General features: G+C 39.8%; 1 protein-coding gene across 2 annotated transcripts in view; it reads right to left on the reverse strand.

The window, feature by feature from the left end:
* Positions 1-25,802, reverse strand: part of DNAJC12 (DnaJ heat shock protein family (Hsp40) member C12) — a 151,489-nt gene that overhangs the window by 44,812 nt on the left and 80,875 nt on the right. For both annotated transcript variants that reach the window (XM_036923951.2, XM_036923950.2), the window contains exon 2: positions 3,577-3,683. In XM_036923951.2, coding sequence (XP_036779846.1) covers positions 3,577-3,654 — 78 coding nt within the window. In that variant the 5' untranslated portion in view covers positions 3,655-3,683. The remainder of the gene's footprint in view (positions 1-3,576; positions 3,684-25,802) is intronic.

Here is a 25,802-nt window from a genome sequence, read left to right on the forward strand (position 1 = left end):
TAGGGTAAATTAGCAACGTTCCGAGGGCACAGTATTAACTACTGTGAGACCAAAACAACACCCACAACCACAACCACAAATTACCATGTGCCAGGCACTGTTTTAAGCACTTTATGTATCATGTCTCATTTAATCTCCACAACAAATCTACGAGGTGGGTACTCTTATTATCCACATTTGCAGATTAGGAAACTGAGGCATAGAACAGTTAAGTAATTTTTCCAGAATGGTAAGATTTAAACCCAGGTGGTCTGAAGTTAATTAGAAAGAGAATAGGAAAAAATATAGAAGTTTCCATTTATGGAATTTATGCTCAGTTTTCAAGTCCATGAAATCTTGACATCAGGAACTCTTCTTATCATTACTACTGAAATGGTGACCAAATATTAAAACACCAAATAAGTTCCACACCAGAGAGGACACCTTACACCACTACTATGTGCTGTATGCATCAGTAAGAACTTTAGAGGATTTTATAACCTGTGTCCCTTCGTATAAAATCTGATGTAGGGGAAAAAGCTGACTTGGAATCAAACTTCAGTAAATGTTTTTGAAATGAGGGGTATGTTGTTTTCTACTCAACAGCATGGAAATCCTCCCATGGTTTATACTTATCATTTAATTAATTTCCAATACCAGCTTTAAATTTTAAGAACTGTATACTAAAGCAAAAGAATTATGTGTGTGTCTAAACTCAACTGTTATAAGTAGAATCAAAATATCAAGTTGCTTTGAAATTCTAACTGCTAAATTGCTTTGGGATATGAACAGTACTGGTCAATCTTTTAGAGCATAAAATCAAGGAATATTTGAAGTAAAGGAAATCTTTCTAATACAAATCAAGTAAAGGATATGTCAAACTAAGTACCCAAAAATGGCATTAAATTTTTTTCAAATGTGAAGGATACATATAAAAAGAAGAGGGGAAAGATATACATAAAAGGAATTGACAAAATTGTGATGGGCCATTTCATTGTACATAAATGATTGTTATCTTCACATACTATGCCATTGACAGAATCAGTAAAATACAACCAGAAGAAGGAATGTCAAGACAATAAGTCTCCTTTTAATATATGCCTCAGTATGTATGTAGCATATATGTGTGTGTGTGTGTGTGTGTGTGTGTGTGTACACAGACAAGTATGAGTATAACTGGTAACCAGGAAATGAAACTCTTATACTCATTATAAACAACAGGATCATTTTTTGTAGTCTATTCAAAACTAATCCTCCTTCTTTGCAGACTGAAAAGACAATAACATAAGTACAAAAGACCAGTTAAATGGATCAAGAGAATTATTAAGGGGATATAATCACCTTTACTTTATAACCTATTATGACAATATTTTTTAATCCAAATTGTGAAATTTACCAAGTTGAATTATATTCTTTTGATTTTAAACATTTCCTTCAAAAGTTATTTGTCAATAGGGGCATAAAAATCTCAGTTATAATGTAAGGTGCTCATGGGGATGGCAGTGCAGCATGGAGAATATAGCCAATGGTTCTGTAACATCTTCTTATGTTGACAGATAGTAACCACACTAGTTGAGTGAGAATTTAATAATGTGTGTGACTGTTGGACCACTGTGATGATACTTGAAATCAATGTAATATTGTGTATCAACTAAAATTCAATAAAAAAAATAGCCCAACAACCTAAATGTCCATCAATAGATGAATGGATAAAGAATTTGTGGTACATATACACAATGGAATATTATTCAGCCATAAAGAGAAAAGAATTCCTCCCATTTGCAAGAACATGGATGGATCTAAAGGGTATTATGCTCAGTGAAATAAGCCAGGAAGAGAAAGACAAATACCAAGTGATTTCTCCTATTTGTGGAGTATACAAACAAAGCAAAACAGAAGAAACAAACAGCAGTAGACTCATAGCCACCAGGAAGGGACCAGTAGTTACCAAAGAGGAGGGGTTGGGGAGGGTAGCAGTCAGGGACAGAGACGGGGATTAAGGGGCACAATAATTCATTATCACAATATAGGTTAGTCACAGGGACAGTAGTACAGCACAGAGAGCACAGTTAATGACTCTGTAACATCTTACAATGTTGATGGGCAGTGATGACACTGGAGAGGGTGAGGACTTGATAATTTGTACGAATGTTGAACTACTGTGTTGTGTATTTGAGACCATCGTAAGATTATATATCAATGATACTTTAATTTTTTAAAATTGCTTGGCAATAGCATCATCCAAAGTGTTAATAACACATATGGTAAAAATGGCAATAAGCTTTCTCAATTGCTACAAGTAAATCACCACCAAAATGAACAAGAGTGCATATCACCCCAAAGAAGAAATGTGCAACAAAAAGACTATTATAACCTGTTCTGTGTGTGTGTGTGTGTGTGTGTGTGTGTTTAACTACAAGGTACCTAAGATAACTTCCTCAGCATGAACATAGATATTTTAATCCTTTGTGCACAATATTGCATTCTATTCTGCAGACAAAATGAAGCACATTTTATTACTAAACTCCAGCCTTATGAAACAGATAAGTACTTTGCCTTAAAATATGTTCATATTAATAGCTATATTTCAGTTAAATAAAACTATTTAAGAATTATTATATAAAATATAAATATGAATATATTTAATAATATAATTGAAATATACTTCATATTCATCTTAACAGCATTTAAAATACTGAATAACTGGATATAAAGGAAATATTTAATAATAAGAGAATAGTCAACTATTGTACAACAATAAAATGAAAGAAGCAATCATTAAAATGTGTACGAAGAGTGTTTAATAGCATGGAGAAATCCCTGTTACAATGTTAATGGGTAAAAAGCAGAAATCAGCAAGCATATATAATATCCTCCCAAACAGATCATCAAAAAAAAAATATATATATATATATATATGAAAAAGACTAGAGGTTAATATACCAAGCATTAATAGTATTACCCTTGGGAGGCAGAATTATAAACAAATTTTACATAATTTAAAAAGCTTTTATAACCTTATAATTGTCTATGTGGCCCTTTAAAAACATAATTCCATTATAGATCAGGTGAACAGCTCCAGAATTTTCACGTTTTGTTTCAGAAGCCACCCTTTTAAGAAGTAATTTCTCTCACGCAATTTGAAATATTAACATGGGAAGATGTCTCTTGGTTTATATAATTTAACTGCTCACATAAAAGTACGTATTTCAATAAAACACTTAAAATCACTAATTACTAGAAAACTACATTTCATTTCAACTACAGTGTAAATTACCATAATAAAGAGTTAGCTTATATATACTATGAAACACTGCCAACAGCACTACAATAAAATTTCAAATATATATTTTTGGTATATTTGAAATAGAGTCTCTGGGCATGTGCTGGAAAACACATATTCAATCAGAAGTGTCCATAAAACCACAAGAGGGCACTATGCAATAAAGACAAACACATTTAAAATAAATCCGAAAGTGCTTTAAAACAATAGAAGATTAGGTTTTTAAGAACCGTGACTAAAAGTTCAAAGTTAAAACCTTAAACAAAAACTTGAAACACTGTTTTGAAAAAGAAGAACATTAGCCTCTGTCTTACCGAGGACAATTCATCACATCCCAGTAATACGTAGTAATCTTCAGTATCTTCCAAGTTGTAATTCAGTATGGAGTCCATTTAGATTACAAAATCAGTTTTTCTTCCCTCTGAAACAAGAGACACAATGAGCTACAAATTAACAGGAAAAGCCTTTTAAAATCAGGTATACAGCAGCTTGTTCCAAACAGCAATAACTAGATTTAAGGCTGGCCGCAGTCAATACACTAGATGTCATCCTAGACCTTTGTAAACTCTACCTTTCATTGGCTGTCCACAGAAGAGAGAATAGACCATGCGTCTAACTGTTGCAGTGCTGTCTGGGAACTGTAGTTTGAGTTCATGTAAGGGAGGCAAATGAACTGTAAGTCTCGTGGGTTAACAAAGACTGTCCATCTTTACATACTCCCCAAATTAGCCATCTCTCCATGTCCTCTATATTTTTTAATCTTTTTCCCTTTTTTTTTAAGGGATAGCAGAAAATTTGAAAAAAGACATTAAAATCTTAGAATTTGTTAAGTATGAGCAATAGGTGCTTTTCTGAGTTTTCAGAATATTTCATAATTTTATAAATAGGTTAGGAGTAGAAATAGACTAGGAGAGCAAATTTTCATTCATTTGATAAGTTGTTCATTGAACAAATATTCACTGAGGACCTATTCTGTGCCCAGCAGAGCTGCAGGAAAAGGTGTGGTAAACAAGTCTCTGTTCATAAGGAGCTTACATTCTGATGGAAGGAGACAGACAAGAAACATGCAAACAAATAAAGTCATTTAAAACAGTGATTTGTGCTATGAGGGAAATAAAATAGGACAGTGAGGAGAACTGTATGATGACCAAGGTCAGATCACTGTGTCTTTTCTATTAAGTTGGCTTTCTCCATATCTAGGAGTATGTCTGACCTAAGGTGGGTCCCGGGAGTCTGTGTTTCAGCTCATTGTGCCCCTAGGAAATGCAGGTCATGTCTAGGATTTAAAGAATGTGAGTGGTCAGGGATACAATATTTTAACTGCCTTAATCCTTTAGATGACCTTATGAATTACCACCTTGAAAAAAGATACTTTTTCATTGATCCCACCTATATACATCTTTTTTAAGATTTATTTCTCAAGTAAAATAAGGCATCAAAACACCATTTCACTAGTCCCTCATTATATGCCATCTCTTACTAAAAGTTCTGAAGAGAATCTTTAAAAGAGTATAATTAATTTTTTTTGGGGGGGGAAGGGGGAATTTCACATCCCTTGAGGTATTTGGAAACCTACTTGGGTATCACAAAATCCTGACCAGAATAACTGACAAATGGCCTTAAAATGATGTGAAGTTGCTGCTATGGAAAACAGTGTGGCAATTCTCAAAAAATTAAATATAGAATTACCATATGTTGCAGCAATCCCATGCCTAGGTAGATCCCCAAGAGAACTGAAAGCAGGGACTTGAACAGGTATTTGCACACCCATGTTCATAGGTCATTATTCACAATGACTGAAAGGTAGAAGCAACCCAAGTGTTCAACAACAGAAGAACAGAAAAACTAAATGTGGTACATACATGCTGAAAGGAAAGGAGCGACACACAGCAGCAATTCACCGGAGAATTCCGCTTTATTGGGGAAAGGTGCTGGGTTATATAGGAAGGGGTATGGGGTGATTGTGGTGTTACTTCTACGGGGCTGGTGGCTATTGGCTAGGTGCTGGGAGTGGGAGTGGGGAGAGAGGTGATTGGTCTTTAGGTGGCGCCGTCGGGAACTGAGGACCCGGAAGAGAAGCCGGAAGTTCGCCATCTTACTGGTGGGGGCCCTTCATTCCCCACTTTCTCCTCTATGGGGCTGTGGACGTTGCTTTCTTTCTGACTGCTTCCTGCTGAACGGGGGCAGAGAAGGGAGTGAGGGCTTGAGGATTGGGGGGAAAGGGTTGATAGGACTCCCCACAGTAAGGACGAGTAGATGTGGACTTCTTCAGGTTGGAAATCAATGAAGGTTCCTTGTAACTATAGGTCGAGGACTTGTTGATTCTAATGGTGCTAAGAGGATACGGGTGCCAGAAGCCAGGTGTCTGCAGCCATTGTTTCTAGGAACAGTTTCTAGCGGAGAGAGGGGTCCATCTCAGCGTGTGGTGAGGAGGTCACGTGAGGGTGAGGGATCTTCTGTGGCCAGAAGCTGATAGTTTCTGAGTAAAAGTTGGTTGAAAGTTTGATTAGAGATTTTTCCGACTTGGGATTTGATGAACTTCATTATACAGGGTAAGAAGAGACAGGTGAGAAGAATGATTATTATGGGGCCTGCAATGGGCCAGAGCCAGGTAAGGAGGGGGTTTGTTAGTATTGAAGAGAATGGGTTGGAATTGGAAGCAGAGCGGAGGCTGGAGGCAAGGTCGGTGAGTTTGGTAATGTCAGTTTCTACAATGCCGGATTCGTTGATGTAATAGCAGCACTCCTCTCGAAGGAAGACGCAGGTGCCGCCCTTCTTGGCTGTAAGCAGATCTAAGGCCCACCGGTTTTGAAGGGTGACCTTAGCTAGTGAAGTGACCTGTCTTTGGAGAGAGGCCAGGGAATCGGTAGTGGATGTCAGGGCTCCTTCAAGTTTGGTGTTGAGATCTTTAATTGCTCATAGAGAGTGACCCAAGGCTCCTCCCGAAAACTCTCCCCCAATGGCTGAGGTGGTCAAAGAGATACTGACCATGATGGGAAGGAAAGCAGCCCTTCTTGTGTGCGAGAGCAAGGGAGGTTGGAGTTCAAGGAATTCTGCCATGCTGTAAAGTGTAAGCTGTGGGATTAGGGTGACGAGAATGCAGGGTATATCAGAGTTGGGAGGCAGTGAGTTGAAAAGACTGCCATTACACTAAAAGAAGTGTCCTGGTTGAGTGAAAGTCTTAGAGCCGGAGGTAGGGGTGTAGATAGAGAGGCAGTGAAGTGCACTGGAGGGGGGTGGAGCTGGCCCTACACAGTGGTGGATGGTGAGATTATCTGTGTATTCTGGTTCTCATAGGGGTATGTCTGCCAGGGGGTGGAGGGGTTGTCTTTCTGCATGGAAGAAATAGTTGGAAATATTAAGGGGCACGGCTGCCAGCAATGGACGCTGTAGTGATGAGCATTAGAAGCAATTGGTGGTGTTGAGGGTGTGGTTGAGAAAGATGGTGGTGTCTTGAATAAGCTGTAACTAAGAGTAGAAGGAATAAGAAGATGAAGAAGTGCTGTCAAGAGTTTGGATAATGACTTTTTCGGAATGTCCGATATCTGATGCAACTTGAGAGATCTGGGAATGAGAGGGAACATACTCTCAAGAGATATGAAGGGTACCGTGGGGGGTCGAGGACTCCACATAGTAAACTGAGGCTGTGACCCCGGCGGCCCATCGAGAGTCCCAGGGATCTGGGATTGATAAGGAGAATGAGCTGTTGGGATATTTTATGAAATGGTTGGAGGAGCAATACTGTGGGTACTGGGAGTTACCCATGTAGTGAATGGCGCAAGACCAGTAGGGACATCCCCCATAGGTATCTTGCCATCGCCTGCAATAGGCTTGTCTTTGGTCATAGAGGAAGCAGAGGTAGGGCGAATAAAGGTAGCTGCTAGTGAACACTTCGGTGGAGGGAGGAAAGTGGAGGTATAAAGGCTTGGAGCAGCCTTTCAGAGGGCAGTCTGATGTGGCAATGAGGGCAGTAACTTTTGTTTGATGCTGTGTGTAAGACTGTCTTACTTTGAATCACCATACAAAGGAGGCTGGGGTGGTGGGGAAGACAATAGGAATGAGGAGAAAAAGCAAGAGAGCGGTAAAGGAGGAAAAAGTCATGATTCGGGTATGGATGGCAAAGGGGGTGAACGGGATTTTGGAGGAAAGAGGACAGTAAGGTCAGGAGTCTGGAGGGAGGGAAAGTCTATAAACTTTTGTAGGTTAAGAGATTTTTTAGGTGGTGTGGGACAGAATGGTAAAGGGCGCCCCGAATGTCAGTTTATGAGCTTCTTTCTGCAAGAGCTGTCCAGCGGCTAATGCCCGTAGGCAGGGGGCTCATCCTCGAACTGTGGGGTCTAATTGCTTGGAAAGATAAGCTACTGGGGCAAAGGATGGGCTATAATATTGGCCTAGAACTCCTAGAGCTTGACTGGACTTCTCATGAATGTATAATGAGAAGGGCTTCAACAAATCAGGAAGATGGAGATCTGGGGCTTCGGGCAGGTCAGAGAGGAGCTGTTTTCTGTCTAAGGTAATGGACTTTTTTTGTTGAGATAGAAGAATGGAGGTAAGTGACAGAAGGGGAAGAGATTTGAGCTTTGACAGGGGATACCCGGTAACTTCTGGAAGCTAGAAGGTTAAGTAGGGAGGCAGTGTCAAGTTGAGACTGTTCCCACGAGGGACTGCAGAGTAGAAGATCGTCCACGTATTGTAATAAGGTGGACTCGGAAGACTTGTGGCAAAACTGTCCAAGTGAGTTGTTCAGAAGGTCTTGTGTATGGGTCTGTCCAGGTGAAGGTGAAAAAATCTTGGGAGGAGGGGTCTCGGGAGGCTAAGGCAGGGCAGCGATAAAAGGGTGTATGGATTTGGGACTAAGGGATGGATAGGGACAATGGCCATGTTGATGAGGTGAAGGTCTTGGACGAGGCGGAAAGATCCGTTGGTTTTTTTAACAGCTAATATGGGGGTATTAAATGGGGAGTGAGTGGGTCTGAGGTAATTTTTGTTTAAGAGATCTTGGATGATGGGTTGGAGGCCTATGAGGGCTGAAGTGGTTAGGGGGTACTGGGCCTGACAGATATACTGAGAGGGGTCACGTAGTTTGATAGAGGCAGGAGGACATAGAGCTACGGAGGGGCTTGTAATGTCCCAAACTTTGGGATTTACAGGGTGTATGAGGGCGAAACTGGAGCTTTCATTGAATAGAGGGGGGTCGTCAGCTATGAGAGCCATTAGAAAGGGAGTACTGGGGGGTGTGGGAGTGGATATAGTTATGGAAACATGGAGGAGAGAAAGGATGTCCCATCTTAGTAAGGGGATGGGACACTGGGGCATAACCAGGAAGGAGTGGGAGAAAGGTATGGGATTGTCTTGGATTGTGCATAAAAGGGGGGGGTTTTAATGGGAAAATCTGTTTACCTCCTACCCCGACTATAGGAGTAATGGCAGGCGTGGTAGGGCCCCGGTATTCTCACAAGACTGAGAAGGTGGCTCCTGTATCTAGGAGGAAGGAGATGGGGCGACCGTCTACTATTAAAGTAACCCTGGGCTCCTGTTTGGTGATGGAAATGGTCAGGTGAGAAGCTCCCAGGTCCCATCAATCCTCTTCTGCCAGCCCCACTACGGCGGGCTTAGGATGGGGGTTGTTCGTCCAGCCTCCCCTTCGGGTGGCTGGGCAATCAGACCTCCAGTGGCCCTTTTTGTGGCATTTGGGGCATGGGGTGGTAGGAGATCTGGGGTAGGGGCATGCCCTTGACCAATGTCCTTCTTGTCTGCACTTGAAAAAAGCTCCTGCGGGGGGCTTATTTGTAGAAGAGTGCCCAGGTTGTGGTTTTATCAGCTGGGCCAACATTTGGAAATTGGCCTGATCAGCCTTTCGTTTACGGCGTTCCTTCTCCTCCTCCCGGTTATGGAAGCCTTTAAAGGCCACTGTTAGGATCTCAGTCTGTGGGGTAGCGGGGCCCTGTTCTAACTTTTCGAGTTTAGCTTTAATGTTGGGGTAGCTTTGAGCTAGGAAGTATGTCATAAGGACATGTCTTCCATCAGGCGTTTCTGGGTCCAGGCTGGTATACTGTAATAGGGCTTGAGTGAGTCTGCCTAAGAACTCAGAGGGAGCTTTAGAAAATTGATTATTTACGAGCTGTTTTTTTTCAGACTTGCTATTAAGCAGCAGGCGAAGATATCTCGAGAGCGGAGACTCACGGTGGTGTTATAATCTCAGTGTGGGTCTTGTTCGGGGACAGCGGTGGGGCCAGGGGGATAGGTGGGGTCAGTCCTGTGGGTTTAGGCAGCATGCGTTTGGGCGAAGTCCCAAACTCATCTATGCTCTTCAGGAGGGAGGGTATTGGCCAGGAGCATGAAAATGTCATGATATGTGAGGCTGTATGACTGGAGGGTCTATTGAAACTCTCTGATATATGTTGTGGGATCAGTGGAAAAGGAACTTAGGCGTTTCTCAAGTTGGGCTAAATCTCTTAAGGAGAAAGGGACGTGAACGCGCATGATGCTTTCGGATCTTGCTACTTCTCGGAGAGGGGGCGATAATTTTGGGAGGCCCTCGGGACTGAGTGTGAGGAGGACTGAAGGGTTCTGGCTCAGTGTGTGGGGGAGAAACAGGTGATGGGGGCAAAGACAGAGGAGGCTCTTGGAACTTAGTTAGAGGGGAGCTGAAAGGCTCAGGCTTGATCTGCAGGGGGGTGAGGTGGGGGAGGAGATGGTGGAGGAAGGGAGAGGGGCTGTTGTAGGAGAGGAGGGGGAAGGGAGTGAACGGGAGGCTTCTGTGGGGGAGACGGCTTGCAGGCTAGGAGAACTTGGGGGGAGGCGGGGGGAGGAGGCGGAAAGCTTCGGTATAGGGAATCTCCTTCCAGTTTTTCAGGCGCTGGCAGTAGTTAAAGAGATCGCGAGTGATGTTAGGATCAAGAGTTCCCCCTGTGGGCCATTGGTTGTTATTGTCTAGGGGGTATGTCGGCCAATCTTGAGAGCAGTATTTGCGGAGAAGTTTTGGTTTTATATCAGGCGTCAGGGAGAGGGTGGCTAGATGCTTGAGCAGGCATTCAAGAGGTGAACTTCTAGGGAGGGATGAGGAGGCTCCCATGGCTAAAGGACAGAGAAGGAGACAAACAGGGGAAGATGAACGGAGATCCTCGGACTGGGAACAGACCGCAAGGAGACAAAGGGCGTCCCCGATGATCCTTGGGGGTCTGCGGAAACTTGTATACGAGTCGGTTTCTTAGGAAGTGTGGGTCGTCACCCAGACTTCTCTAAGAAGGCAGAGTGCCGGAGTCCGAGGTACCTAGTACTAGGAGTTTTCGGCGGATGGAACAGATTTCAGCAGGTAAAACAGAAGAAAGGAGTGGAAAAGGGAGCGTTCTCATCCACAAAGGAGTCACCTCGTTTATGGCTGTTAGAGGAGGGGCCTGAGGGTCTGCAGTAGCTGTGAAGGACGGAGGTGGCAATTTATGGCTGTTGAAGGGGGGCCTGAGGGTCCGCTGCAGCCGTGAAGGCCAGAGGCAGGGAGAGTTCTTTCTTCGTCCCCGACCGTCAGGGCCTTGCCGGACGATCACAGTCAATGGCACTGCGATAGCTCAGGGAAGAGCGGCCCACTCTGGGGGAAAACTTACCCAAAGGCCAAAGAGGAGTGGTGAGTGTGAGGAGCCAGCGCCGGAAAAAAGGGACAAGGGCAAGCTGCTGCTGGTGTCGGGGGGAAGACGGAGCCCAGTTGGGGTGTCCTGTCTCCCGGGTTTCAGCACCAATGAAAGGAAAGGAGCGACACAGCAGCAATTCACCGGAGAATTCCGCTTTATTGGGGAAAGGTGCTGGGTTATATAGGAAGGGGCATGGGGTGATTGTGGTGTTACTTCTATGGGGCTGGTGGCTATTGGCTAGGTGCTGGGAGTGGGAGTGGGGAGAGAGGTGATTGGTCTTTAGGTGGCGCCGTCGGGAACTGAGGACCCGGAAGAGAAGCCGGAAGTTTGCCATCTTACTGGTGGGGGCCCTTCACATGCAACAGAGTATTATTTATCCTTAAAAAGGAAAAATATTTCAACATGCTACAACATGGATGAGCCTTGAAGACATTATGCTAAGTGAAATAATCCAAACACAAAAGGACACATTCTGTATGATTTCATTTACATAAGGTCCCTAGAGTAGTCAAAAGTCATGCAGACAGAAAGAATTATGGAGGTTACCAAAGGCTGGTGGGAGAGGTAAATGGGGAATTAATGTTTAATGTGAATGGAGGGTCAGTTTTGGGAGATGAAAAAGTTCTGGAGATGGATGGTGGTGATGGTTGCACAACAATGTGAATGTACTTTAATGCCACAGAACTATACACTTAAAATGGTTAAGTGGTATATTTTATGTTATTTATATTTTACCACAATTAAAAAGAAACATGAGGCAGAGCCAACATAGCGGCATGAGTAGGACAGTGGGAATCTCCTCCCAAAAACATATATTTTTGAAAATACGACAAATACAACTAATCCTAAAAGAGAGACCAGAAGACACAGGACAACAGCCTGACTACATCCACACGTGCGAGAGCCCAGTGCCTGGTGAAAGGGGTAAGATACAAGCCCCGGCCCGGCGGGACCCGAGCACACCTCCCCTCAGCTCCCGGCGGGAGGGAGAGGGAGCCCAGGACTGCTAAACACCCAGCCCCAGCCACCCACACCAGAGCACATACACAGTGCATCCGTGGAGGACTGGAAACTAGGGAAATAGGGCAGCAAGACCTCTAAGCGGGTGCCGAAGCTGATGCCCCTGTGACAAAGAAAAGCGAGTGCTTTTTGAAAGTCTTAAAGGGACATGGACTTAACAGCTAGACGGAAACAACACAGGTCACAGCCCAGTGGCTGGAAATTACAGGGAAAACCGGGCGCACTAACCCCCTGGGCAACAGCTCTGAGACCCCTCACGGAAGTAAACAGCCAAACAGCGCCCCCCCGTCCATTACCCCTCCAGGCGCTGCGAAAGCAGAGAAACAGCCTAAGGCAAAACACGCCCACAGAAAGGCAGAAAGGAAAATTCCTACACTTCGGCTGGGCAAGACACAAACACCCAGCCTACACGCAATTACACAACACAAGCCACTAGGGGTCGCAGTTGTCCCAGTAAAGAAAGGCCAGTAGCAAGTGAAAAGTTTGGCCCTCCCAGCTGACAGTCAATAGCACCTGTCAACATGAAAAGGCAAAACAATATGATCCAGACAAGAATAACCCAGACAGCTTCGGCATCTGCTACATCTTCCCCTGAGAAGGAACCTGGAGAAATAGATTTAGCCAGTATTCCTAAAAAATAATTCAAAACAAAAGTCATAACCATGCTGATGGACTTGCAGAGAAATATGCAAGAACTAAGGAAGGAGAATACAGAAATAAAACAAGCTCTGGAAGGACTTCAAAACAGAATGGACGAGATGCAAGAGACCATTAATGGACTAGAAAACAGAGAACAGGAATGCAGAGAAGCTGATGCAGAGAGAGATAAAAGGATCTCCAGGAATGAAAGAAATTTAAGAGAGCTGAGTGACCAATGAAAAAGGAACAATATACGCATTATAGGGATACCAGAAGAAGAAGAGAGAGAAAAAGAGATAGAAAGTGTCTTTGAAGAAATAATTGCCGAAAACTTCCCCAAACTACGGGAAGAAATGGCCTCTCAGACCACAGAGGTACACAGAACTCCCATGACAAGGGATCCAAGGAGGGCAACAACAATACACATAATAATTAAAATGGCAAAGATCAAAGACAAGGACAAAGTATTAAAGGAAGCCAGAGAGAAAAAAAAGGTCACCTACAAAGGAAAACCCATCAGGCTATCATCAGACTTCTCAACAGAAACCCTACAGGCCAGAAGAGAATGGCATGATATACTTAATGCAATGAAACAGAAGGGCCTCGAACCAAGACTACTGTATCCAGCACGAATATCATTTAAATATGAAGGAGGGATTAAACAATTCCCAGACAAGCAAAAGTTGAGGGAATTTGCCTCCCACAAACCACCTCTTCAGGGCATCCTACAGGGACTGCTCTAGATGGAAACACTCCTAAAAAGAGCACAGACCAAAACACCCAATATATGAAGAAGGGAGGAGGAGGAATAAGTAGGGAGAGAAATAAAGAATCATCAGACCACGTTTATAATAGCTCAACAAGCGAGTTAAGTTAGACAGTAAGATAGTAAAGAAGCTAACCCTGAACCTTTGGTAACCACAAACTTAAAGCCTGCAATGGCAGTAAGTTCATGCCTTTCAATAATCACCCTAAATGTAAATGGACTGAATGCACCAATCAAAAGACACAGAGTAATAGAATGGATAAAAAAGCAAGATGCATCCATATGCTGCTTACAAGAGACTCACCTCAAACCCAAAGACATGCACAGACTTAGTCAAGGGATGGAAAAAGATATTTCATGCAAACAACAAAGAGAAGAAAGCAGGTGTTGCAATTCTGGTATCAGACAAAACAAACTTCAAAATAAAGAAAGTAACAAAAGATAAAGAAGGACATTACATAATGATAAAGGGTTCAGTCCAACAAGAGGATATAACCATTATAAATATATATGCACCCAATACAGGAGCACCAACATATACCTAAAACAAATATTAACAGAACTAAAGGAGGAAATAGAATGCAATGCATTCATTCTAGGAGACTTCAACACACCACTCACTCCAAAGGACAGATCCACCAGACAGAAAATAAGTAAGGACACAGAGGCACTGAACAACACACTAGAACAGATGGACCTAATAGACATCTACAGAACTCTACATCCAAAAGCAACAGGATACACATTCTTCTCAAGAGCACATGGAACATTCTCCAGAATAGACCACATACTAGGCCGCAAAAAGAGCCTCAGTAAATTCCAAAAGATTGAAATCCTACCAACCAACTTTTCAGACTACAAAGGCATAAAACTAGAAATAAACTACAAAGAAAGCAAAAAGGCACACAAACACATGGAGGCTTAACAACACGCTCCGAAATAATCAATGGATCAATGACCAAATCAAAATGGAGATCCAGGAATATATGGAAACAAACGACAACGACAACACTAAGCCCAAACTTCTGTGGGACACAGCAAAAGCAGTCTTAAGAGGAAAGTATATAGCAATCCAAGCACATTTAAAAAAGGAAGAACAATCCCAAATGAATGGTCTAATGTCACAATTAAAGAAATTGGAAAAAGAAGAACAAATGAGGCCTAAGGTCAGCAGAAGGAGGGACATAATAAAGATCAGAGAAGAAATAAATACAATTGAGAAGAATAAAATAATAGCAAAAATCAATGAAACCAAGAGCTGGTTCTTTGAGAAAATAAACAAAATAAATAAGCCTCTAGCCAGATTTATTAAGAGGAAAAGAGAGTCAACACAAATCAACAGTATCAAGAAACGAGAAAGGAAAAATCACAACGGACCCCACAGAAATACAAAGAATTATTAGAGAATACTATGATAACCTATATGCTAACAAGCTGGGAAACCTAGGAGACATGGACAACTTCCTAGAAAAATACAACCTTCCAAGACTGACCCAGAAAGAAACAGAAAATCTGAACAGACCAATTACCAGCAATGAAATTGAAGCAGTAATCAAAAAACTACCCAAGAACAAAACCCCTGGGCCAGATGGATTTACCTCGGAATTTTAACAGACATACAGGGAAGACATAATACCCATTCTCCTTAAAGATTTCCAAAAAATAGAAGAGGAGGGGATACTCCGAAACTCATTCTATGAAGCTAACATCACCCTAATACCAAAACCAGGCAAAGACACCACCAAAAAAGAAAACTACAGACCAATATCCCTGATGAACGTAGATGCAAAAATACTCAACAAAATTTTAGCAAACTGAATTCAAAAATACATCAAAAGGATTGTACACCATGACCAAGTGGGATTCATCCCAGGGATGCAAGGATGGCACAACATTCGAAAGTCCATCAACATCATCCACCACATCAACAAAAAGAAAGACAAAAACCACATGATCATCTCTATAGATGCTGAAAAAGCATTTGACAAAGTTCAACATCCATTCATGATAAAAACTCTCAGCAAAATGGGAATAGAGGGCAAGTACCTCAACATAATAAATGCCATCTATGGAAAACCCACAGCCAACATTATATTGAACAGCGAGAAGCTGAAAGCTTTTCCTCTGAGATCGGGAACTAGACAGGGATGCCCACTCTCCCCACTGTTATTTAACATAGTACTGGAGGTCCTAGCGACGGCAATCAGACAAAATAAAGAAATACAAGGAATCCAGATTGGTAAAGAAGAAGTTAAACTGTCACTATTTGCAGATGACATGATACTGTACATAAAAAACCCTAAAGACTCCACCCCAAAACTACTAGAACTGATATCGGAATACAGCAAAGTTGCAGGATACAAAATCAACACACAGAAATCTGTGGCTTTCCTATACACTAACAATGAACCAACAGAAAGAGAAACCAGGAAAACAACTCCATTCACAATCACATCAAAAAAAATAAAATACCTAGGAATAAACCTAACCAAAGAAGTGAAAGACTTATACTCTGAAAACTACAAGTCACTCTTAAGAGAAATTAAACGGGACACGAACAGATGGAAACGCATCCCATGCTCATGGCTAGGAAGAATTAATATCGTCAAAATGGCCATCCTGCCCAAAGCAATATACAGATTTGATGTAATCCCTATGAAACTACCAGCAACATTCTTCAATGAACTGGAACAAATAATTCAAAAATTCATATGGAACCACCAAAAACCCTGAATAGCCAAAGCAATCCTGAGAAAGAAGAATAAAGTAGGGGGTATCTTACTCCCCAACTTCAAGCTCTATTATAAAGCCATAGTAATCAAGACAATTTGGTACTGGCACAAGAACAGAGCCACAGACCAATGGAACAGACTAGAGAATCCAGACATTAACCCAGACATATATGGTCAATTAATATTTGATAAAGGAGCCATGGACATACAATGGCGAAATGACAGTCTCTTCAACAGATGGTGCTGGCAAAACTGGACAGCTACATGTAGGAGAATGAAACTGGACCATTGTCTAACCCCATATACAAAAGTAAACTCAAAATGGATCAAAGACCTGAATGTAAGTCATGAAACCATTAAACTCTTGGAAGAAAACATAGGCAAAAACCTCTTAGACATAAACATGAGTGACCTCTTCTTGAACATATCTTCCTGGGCAAGGAAAACAACAGGAAAAATGAGCAAGTGGGACTATATTAAGCTGAAAAGCTTCTGTACAGCAAAAGACACCATCACTAGAACAAAAAGGAACCCTACAGTATGGGAGAATATATTTGAAAATGACACATCCGATAAAGGCTTGACGTCCAGAATATATAAAGAGCTCACACTCCTCAACAAACAAAAAACAAATAACCCAATTAAAAAATGGGCAGAGGAACTGAACAGACAGTTCTCCAAAAAAGAAATACAGATGGCCAACAGACACATGAAAAGATGTTCCACACCGCTAATTATCAGAGAAATGCAAATTAAAACTACAATGAGGTATCACCTCACACCAGTAAGGATGGCTGCCATCCAAAAGACAAACAACAACAAATGTTGGTGAGGCTGTGGAGAAAGGGGAACCCTCCTACACTGCTGGTGGGAATGTAAATTAGTTCAACCATTGTGGAAAGCAGTATGGAGGTACATCAAAATGCTCAAAACAGACATACCATTTGACCCAGGAATTGCACTCCTAGGAATTTACCCCAAGAATGCAGCAATCAAGTATGAGAAAGACCAATGCACCCCTATGTTTATCGCAGCACTATTTTCAATAGCCAAGAATTGGAAGCAACCTAAATGTCCATCGATAGATGAATGGATAAAGAAGATGTGGTACATATACACAATGGAATACTACTCAGCCATAAGAAAAGGGCAAATCCTACCATTTGCAGCAACATGGATGGAGCTGGAGGGTATTATGCTCAGTGAAACAAGCCAAGCGGAGAAAGAGAAATACCAAATGATTTCACTCATCTGTGGAGTATAAGAACAAAGGAAAAACTGAAGGAACAAAATAGCAGCAGAATCACAGAACTCAAGAATGGACTAACAGGTACCAAAGGGTAAGGGACTGGGAGGATGGGTGGGTAGGGAGGGATAAGGGGGGGAGAAAAAGGGGGGTATTAAGATTAGCATGCATGGGGGGGTGAGAGAAAGGGGAGGGCTGTACAACACAGAGAAGACAAGTAGTGATTCTACAACATTTTGCTACGCTGATGGACAGTGACTGTAAAGGGGTATATAGGGGGGACCTGGTATAGGGGAGAGCCTAGTAAACAAAATATTCATCATGTAAGTGTAGATTAATGATAAAAAAAAAAGCAGTTCCTGTGTGGTGACCTCCAATGAGTTCTACACAATGATATAAAGGGCATATAAAAGTGTAGGCAAAGGGTCTGTTTGTGTTTATACAGAGTAGCAAAGCCTAATTTGGCTACTCCGAAAATGAACTAAGGTACGATATGAAAAAGAACTTCCAACATCAGCACTCTCGGGAAGACTCATGCCAGAAGATGATCATCAAAAAACCCCAACAAAGATCCACGCACTGCTACAGCTGTAGATGCACTCATCCCACCAGTTCCTGGACTTGCCATGGGAATGAAGAAGGAGATATCTAAGCTGGCCTGTGCATACAGTAAAACAACAAATTTGACTGGATCTATACTGTTGGAACTCAACCAGGAATTAGGAGAAGTGCAAATTGTAGAGATCCAAAATCTTACAACTACAGGCTATTTACTGTTAAAAGAACATATGGGATGTGAACAGTCCCCAGGAATGGGTTGTTTTAACTTGTCTGATTTCTCTCAGACTGTTCAAGTTCAGCTGTACAATATCCACCATATTATAGATAAGTTTTCGCAAATGCCTAAGGTGCCTAACTGGTTTTCTTGGTTTCACTGGAGATGGCTGGTAATTACAGGTATGCTTTGGTTACGTAACTGTACTCCTATTATGTTAATGTGTGTGCGCAATTTAATTAGTAGTTTAAAACCTATACATGCTGAAGTTACTCTACAAGAAGATATGTCAAAGAAATAATCAATCTTCCCATGTTTTCTTCCGCCTGCTCCTTCTGTAGCTTTTCTTTTTCCTTCCTAATTACAACCCTTAAATAGAATTCGTGCCTCATATCAAATTTACTGAGTATCATAATTCTTCCAAGTGGTAAAGACACCTCAAGACAAATGCTGGGCATAGAAGCCACAGGGCATAAATATGCAAAGAAGTAAAAAGCTAACCTTTTCAAACAATAAGGCTTCTCTCTCACTTACCAACTTTACATTTACCTGTATGGCCCTGGAAGATGACTGGTTAGCCAGAGATGGGTAAGATTCCTCAAGAGAGGAACAACCTAAGACAGGTACAGTCGCAGGGGGGTCATCAGGTGAGAAATTGGGGATCAGCAGAGGTGAGGCTTAGAACCTCACCCCCCCTATTCTGAGAGAAATCTTCTGCATACGTGGAAGTTTTGTTGCCCTTGTCTAGCTTGGATTAATACTTAGTCTATAGGCACAGACCTGATCATCTACATTTGCCCTCTTACAGCACTAAATTATGTTTTCTACCTTTATCTTTCATCTACCTACCACTTCAGCATTTTATTAAAAAATAGTAATAATAATAAGGGAGAAATGTGGGATTCACATATAAATCAAGTATAAAAATCAAACGAATAATCATATCTGACTTCATTGTTTATAGTTCATGATGGGTGATCAAAACCGAAAGTTTCTGTGATATGACTGCCTTTGCACTGTTCACCATGTAAGAACTTATTCACTATGTAAGAACTTGTTCACCATGTAAGAACTTGTTCATTATGCTTCAGAAGATTGGAGACTGTTGAGAATTAGGCTTGGGTTTGATTAATGATTGTGCATTGAGTCCCCTATACAGAATTTTATTGTTGTTAACAACCGTTTGATCAATAAATATGAGAGATGCCGTCACAAAAAAATATATATAGATAGATAGATATACACACTTCCAATTGTAAAATAAATAAGTAACCGGGATGTAATGTATAGCATAAGGAATATAGTCAAAATATTGTAACAACTTGGTATGGTGATAGCTGGTACCTAGAATTATCATGTATATAAATGTTGAATCACTGTGTTGTACACCTGAAACTAATGTAATACTGTGTGTCAACTACCCTTCAATAAAAAATAACTATCTAAAAAAAAAAAAAGAAACATGATGTGAAGTCCCTCAAACACTAGACAGTCTTAACTAGAAAAAAAGAGTATTGCCTCTTTACTCTCCATCCTGAGAACAATCAAGACAATGCTTTGATACTGTTCTGAAGAAAAAAAGATTATGAAAGGAATCTTAGTAAAGCATTCTCTCATGTTTTATTAAATTCAACTCTAAGGCTCTTTTTCCTAAACCATCATGCTCTCACATTCTGCATATTAAAGTTAGTAGAATTCTAGACACACTCAACATCTGCTGGCAGCACAAGAAATTGGTACACACTTTCTGAAACGGAAATTGGCATAGCAAAAATCAGAATTTACATAAATATTATCTAAGCATTACCATACTTAGGAATATATCCAACGATTATTATCAAGAGTGTGTACAAAGATACAGCAATAATGTTTGTTATCTTTACCAAATCAGAGTTCTAATAATGAAAATAATTTTAAAAAATTAAATGTTAGCTGCGGAAAAAAATTAAATGCCAAACAATCATATAAGCAATGGTTCCCATACAGTAGTATACCACGCAGTCATTTAAAATTATGCAGAAACATATGCCTGAGAAATGTTCACACTCCATTGGTAGTGAAAAAAATGATTACAAAACAGTATGGACTATGTAAAAATTCACTAAGACCTATGCACATTACTGGGTATAAGATACATCTCAATTTAAAAAGTAAAGCTATAAAATTTAAATTTAAAAGTATGTATGTTATTATCCCAGTTTTATAAATATATATGGTATATATATATATATATATATGTAAAACATATAAAAAAGCATATACACCAAAAGAGACCAGTAGTCACTAGATAATGGGATCTCAGATGGTTTGTATCTTATTATTTTTACTAATCTATTTTTGCTAAGAAACTCATATATTATTCTTGAAATAAGAAAAAAGAAGTAATAACAGCAAATTAGTAAAAACTGCAAAATGCCAAACATCACACAGCTATTTACTGACTTAGTACAGATGAGAATTCAGAAGGCCTATTATTCAAGAATTTGTTCCTCAAGTGGTTCTGTTCAGTTTGGTCTGGTGCACACTCTACTGTGCCTTGTATTAGCCAATTTACTCATACTTTGAAGCTAACACTGTGTTGTGGGGTTGATGAAGAAAACTGAAATGAATCCTTCCAAAATAGAGCTCCCCCTCTTACAGGTGTCTTGGCGACCGTCAACTCTGACCAGAAGGTCTAATTGTTGTATCTTCTGAACGTTCCCTAGCTTACAGGAATCATACTGCAATGGAAACACCATTGAACTCTGCTCCTCATGAATAAGACTATACTTTAATCACCAAACCTCACATACTAGCAAATTAATTCAGCTGAAAACATATGATTAATTTGAATGAAACCTGAGTACATTATATAATCAAATGCCAAATTGTGTGATTTTGAGGAAAAGTTTAACAGGAGTTCATAGAAGCATTCACAAAACAGATGGAAAAAAGGTGGAAGGGGCAAAAACACATTAGCTGTCATAGAGAGATGGAAATGTCCCTAATATGTTCAGGCAAAGGTGAGGAAAATTACCTTATAGCAAAGTGCATTGGAGAGAAAAGCCTTTAAGACTAGTATTGAAGATGAGACCTGGGGCAGGATGTGGAGAGACTTGATGATCAGGCAGAGGATACCGAGCCATTGTAGAGGCAACAAGGAACTGCTATAGCTTCTTAAGCTTGGGAGTTACATTAAAAGTGGAGCTCTAAGATTAATAGGGTAGTTATGTACACTTAGAAGGAGGAAGAGCAGGAAAACGATGACAAATATGGTTTAACTATTGCTTTGGAAATTTGACCCACTTTATTTCAAATTTCATTTATTTTCTTGAATGGGCACTACATGCACATAGTACAGAAGTGCCCCTTCAGCCTTGGTTTTCTTCCCTAGAGGTAACCGTTGGTAACAGTGTCTTAATGTTTGCAGTCATTTTATGCATTTACAAATGCATACATACATATTTTTAAAATATCTTAGTGGCAGATATTTCCAATTTTCAGCCCTTACAAACAATCCTGAACTGAATATTCTTGTTCTTAGATTCTTTCACTCATTTTGGCACATTTTTTAAGAAAAGAAAGTTAACTAAAAAGAAAGTAACTTTTGAACCACTGTGCTGTATATGTGAAACCAATATAAAATTGTGTATCAATGACACTTCAATTTTAAAAAAGACAAGAAAGTTAACAGACATAGGTCAGCAGGGATTTACCAAGCATCTATTGGATATGCATAAGCACAAGTACCTGTAATTTTTGCTTCCTTTTTTAAAGAACTCCATAATAATTTCTTTTGCTCCCCCTACACCCTGTAACTGAGTTTTACCAAAATATTATTCCATGTAAGCATAATGTATGTGACAGAATAAAATCAACTAAAAGTTTTCATACCTTTCCTTAATAACCTTAAAATTAGTCAATTCTTGAGAATAGTCTACACTTGCATCATATTATGTTATCTATCATATTCTTTACCAAACTGTGGCCTAGATTTCTGACCCCTTGGCCCTGAAGGCTACTCCCTCCTAAATGCCTGCCCACTGTCAATACCCTTTTGGGCAAGAAGAATTAAAGAGAAAGAGCTCATATAACAGAATGAAATGAGGTAATTTGAAAACTTTCCATTTGAACTTGCCTGAAAATGCTTTAAGATGTGTGTGCAAACTACACAAACATTTCAACACTAATATGCTTACAGGATATGTCAAATGTATTTCTGGTCATTAAAGGTAATTCAATAAGCACTCAGTTGAAGGTGCATTTATGTTATGATGTTACAGGTTTGCACAGTATTACTGGTTATTTCCCTCATTTTGATATCTCCACATTTATTTTTACTGTCAGAATTCAGTAAAAAAGTTCTTTCCCATCTTATTTTAAGCCTTGCTTTTTTTGTTATTTTTTAATAATACTACTGACTCAGTTATGAGATCACATCTCAAAATAAAAATGTTGAGTTTGATCAGATCCTTGATGAATATGCTTGCAGTGTGATTTTTATAATCAGAGAAAAAATAAAATCTTGAAAGGAATTGCCCAGACAGTCCTCATAATTTTTTTTTTTTACCAAACCGAACCAAACCTCACATTCCTGTTTTCAAAATAATTTTTATTGACATCAATATTATACATCCTCATAAGCTGGGGGTGGTTCTTTTTTAGGACATAGTATTCTAAGCTTTATAGAAAAAAGTGAAAAACTTGCCTCACATCTCCCTCTACCCAGAGGCAAATGCTGTGAAACATTTTAGCTATTTTCTTCTTTTATTTTTAACCATTTTTCTACATGATGTTTATACTTCAGAACTTCTTTTAAGTGTAAAGTATTAAACCACTGTATCCACACTAAACTCTTGATCAAACAATAGCAAAATGGCAAGAACATATCCAATGTGCCTAACTATAAGCCAACTCTAAATTTCACTGATGAGACAAACCAAAAGAATATATAATGGATGTATGAAAATAGTGTATATAAATAGTCAAATGCCTACATACAAAACTTAACTTTCAATAATTAGTTGTATATAAAATGATCAACTTACAAATGACCTCTTACAATTTAAGTGTCTCAATTTACTTAAACATATATACTTAAAATTATATATGAATAATTTTATTAATTTAGGTATAGTGCTATTCTTCCATTGTATCAGAACCTTTATAAGGTTACAATATAAGGTATCTTTTCTTCTAAAGGATGATTTTGGGAAAAACCTGGCCACATATTTGAACACACATAACGTTTTCTCAGCTTGAGAATTCTACCTTAATCATTCTTAGGCTTTAAAATCACTTTCATAAATTTTCTCTCTTTTTAAGTTGTATACTGATTATAAAAGGTTTTGTTACTCATTTAATAAATATTAGCAACCCTTTTTGGGTAATGTTCAGAAAAAACAATAGTACACGATAAAAAGATGTTTTGAGAAATGTTGGAATGCCATTTACTTATTTCGTTTCTCTGCCCCAAAACTAACCTTCAAACCTGCTGCAGCATTTCATGATAGTAAATAATGTTCACTGGGTTTTGCTCCCTAACTATAAAGGTAAAAAGAATCATGTTGGGACCACTGGACAATATTTTAGAGAAACTGTAAATGATAAAGCTAAAGCCATTCTTCCTCATACCAAAATAAATTATGGATAATCAAATTTTATGGATAACCCAGGAGCTATAAAAATTAATAAACATGACAATATAAAAATTAAGTACATTTGTGTGGCAAAAAAAATACAAAGGCAAAGTCAGGATGTAAATGATGTACAAGGAAAAAAATTTTACAATTCCCATAATGGACAAAAGACAAGCTTCCCTAATTTATAAAAGAGCAAGAAAATAAGTAAGAAAAAGATAAACAACCCAATAGAAAATAGTGCCAAGAATGTGACTATTTTCAGAAAAATAAATGGCCAATAAACATAGCAATAGGAGTGCAACCTCATACATAATTATTAAACTGATAATCAAAGGAAAATAAATTGCTCACTTCTCAGAGAAAAAAAATTTCTAAAGTTTGATAATATTCAATGTTAGAACAGAAGTGAGGAAGTAAACACCTTCATACATTGTTGGATAAGAGTATAAATTAGTACAATTTGGCAATTTGCTGTTATTGATCAACTTTTATGAAGTATACTTCTCATCAACTGGGCAATTGTGTCTCTACCAATTTACTCTGTAGATTTACCCCAAAATACATTCAAGGTGATCACTGCAACACTCTTTGCAACAGTAAAAAATTGGAAAAACAAAAATGTCCCTCCATGGGGTACAGATAAAGTGGGCAGTGAAGGAATAAATAGTGGTATTTGTGGAATTAACTACTACATAGACATAAAAAAGAGCTGTAACTGGCATAGTCAGTGTAGTTTAGGAAGAGGGACAGGCCCTGGGTGAGTCAAGAAAAGCTTGAGCCCAGTTTATGTGGCCAGCTAGCAAAACACACTAAGTGAAAACAAACCAGCTAGATTCTACTGGAAAAATAACCCCCAGTTAGCCCTAAGTTCATTGTACTAAAAATTACATATTAAAAAAATCACACCCCTTGGTGCCATGAGTTTGAGGCTGACAGTATTAGGACAAAAAGAGAGTGCAGATCCTAACCCTCCCTATTTTGAGAAAATAACACCTGCCCTGATGAATATTCCATTGAACACCCACCCAACAGTAAACTAAACCTTTTATGAGAATTCAAAAAGACACTCCAGTGTTGCTCACCTCTGAAGCATGCATGCACTCTCCTTAAGTGTGTACTTTCTCTTTAATAAATTACCCTTGCACCTGCTTTAAAATTTTTACTAGATAGGAATCAAGAAACCTCTCCTGGGTTGAGGTCTCACCTCCCTGGAGTGGATTTCCAGACAACATAACTATTATATCATCATTAAAAAGACACTATAACTATTATATAGCCATTAAAAAGAGAGCAGTGGGGGAGAAGCCAACATGGCGGCATGAGTAGAGCAGCGGAAATCTCCTCCCAAAACAATACATATTTTTGAAAATACAACTAACTATTCCTAAAAGAGAGACCAGAACATACAGTACAACAGCCAGACTACATCTACATCTGCAAGAACCCAGCACTTCACGAAGGGGGTAAGATACAAGCTGCAGCCCAGCAGGACCCGAGAGACGCCCCTATTCTACCTCCCTGGTGGGAACCTGGGGAGACAGACTTGACCAACCTTCCTGAAAAAGAATTCAAAATAAAGGTCAAACCCATGCTGATGGAGCTGCAGAGAAAACTGCAAAAGCTAACTGACAAAGTAGGGAGAGAGAGTACAGAAATAAAACAATCTCTGGAAGAACTTAAAAGCAGAATGGATGGGATGCAAGAGTCCATTAATGGAATAGAAACCAGAGAACAGGAACGCATAGAAGCTGACACAGAGAGAGATAAAAGGATCTCCAGAAATGAAACAATATCAAGAGAACTGTGTGACCAATCCAAAAGGAACCATATCTGCATTATAGGGATACCAGATGAAGAAGAGAAAGAAAAAGGGATAGAAAGCACACTTGAAGAAATAATTGCTGAAAACTTCACCAAACTGGGGGAGGAAATAATCGCTCAGACCACAGAAGCACACAGAACTCCCAATACAAGGGACCCAAAGAGGACAACACCAAGCCACATAATAATTAAAATGGCAAAGATCAAGGACAAGGACAGAGTTTTAAAGGCAGCTAGAGAGAGGAAAAAGGTCACCTACAAAGGAAAACCCATCAGGCTATCATCAGACTTCTCA

Source organism: Manis pentadactyla, chromosome 8 (genome assembly GCF_030020395.1).
Source record: "Manis pentadactyla isolate mManPen7 chromosome 8, mManPen7.hap1, whole genome shotgun sequence".
NCBI classification, from domain to species: Eukaryota; Metazoa; Chordata; class Mammalia; order Pholidota; family Manidae; genus Manis; species Manis pentadactyla.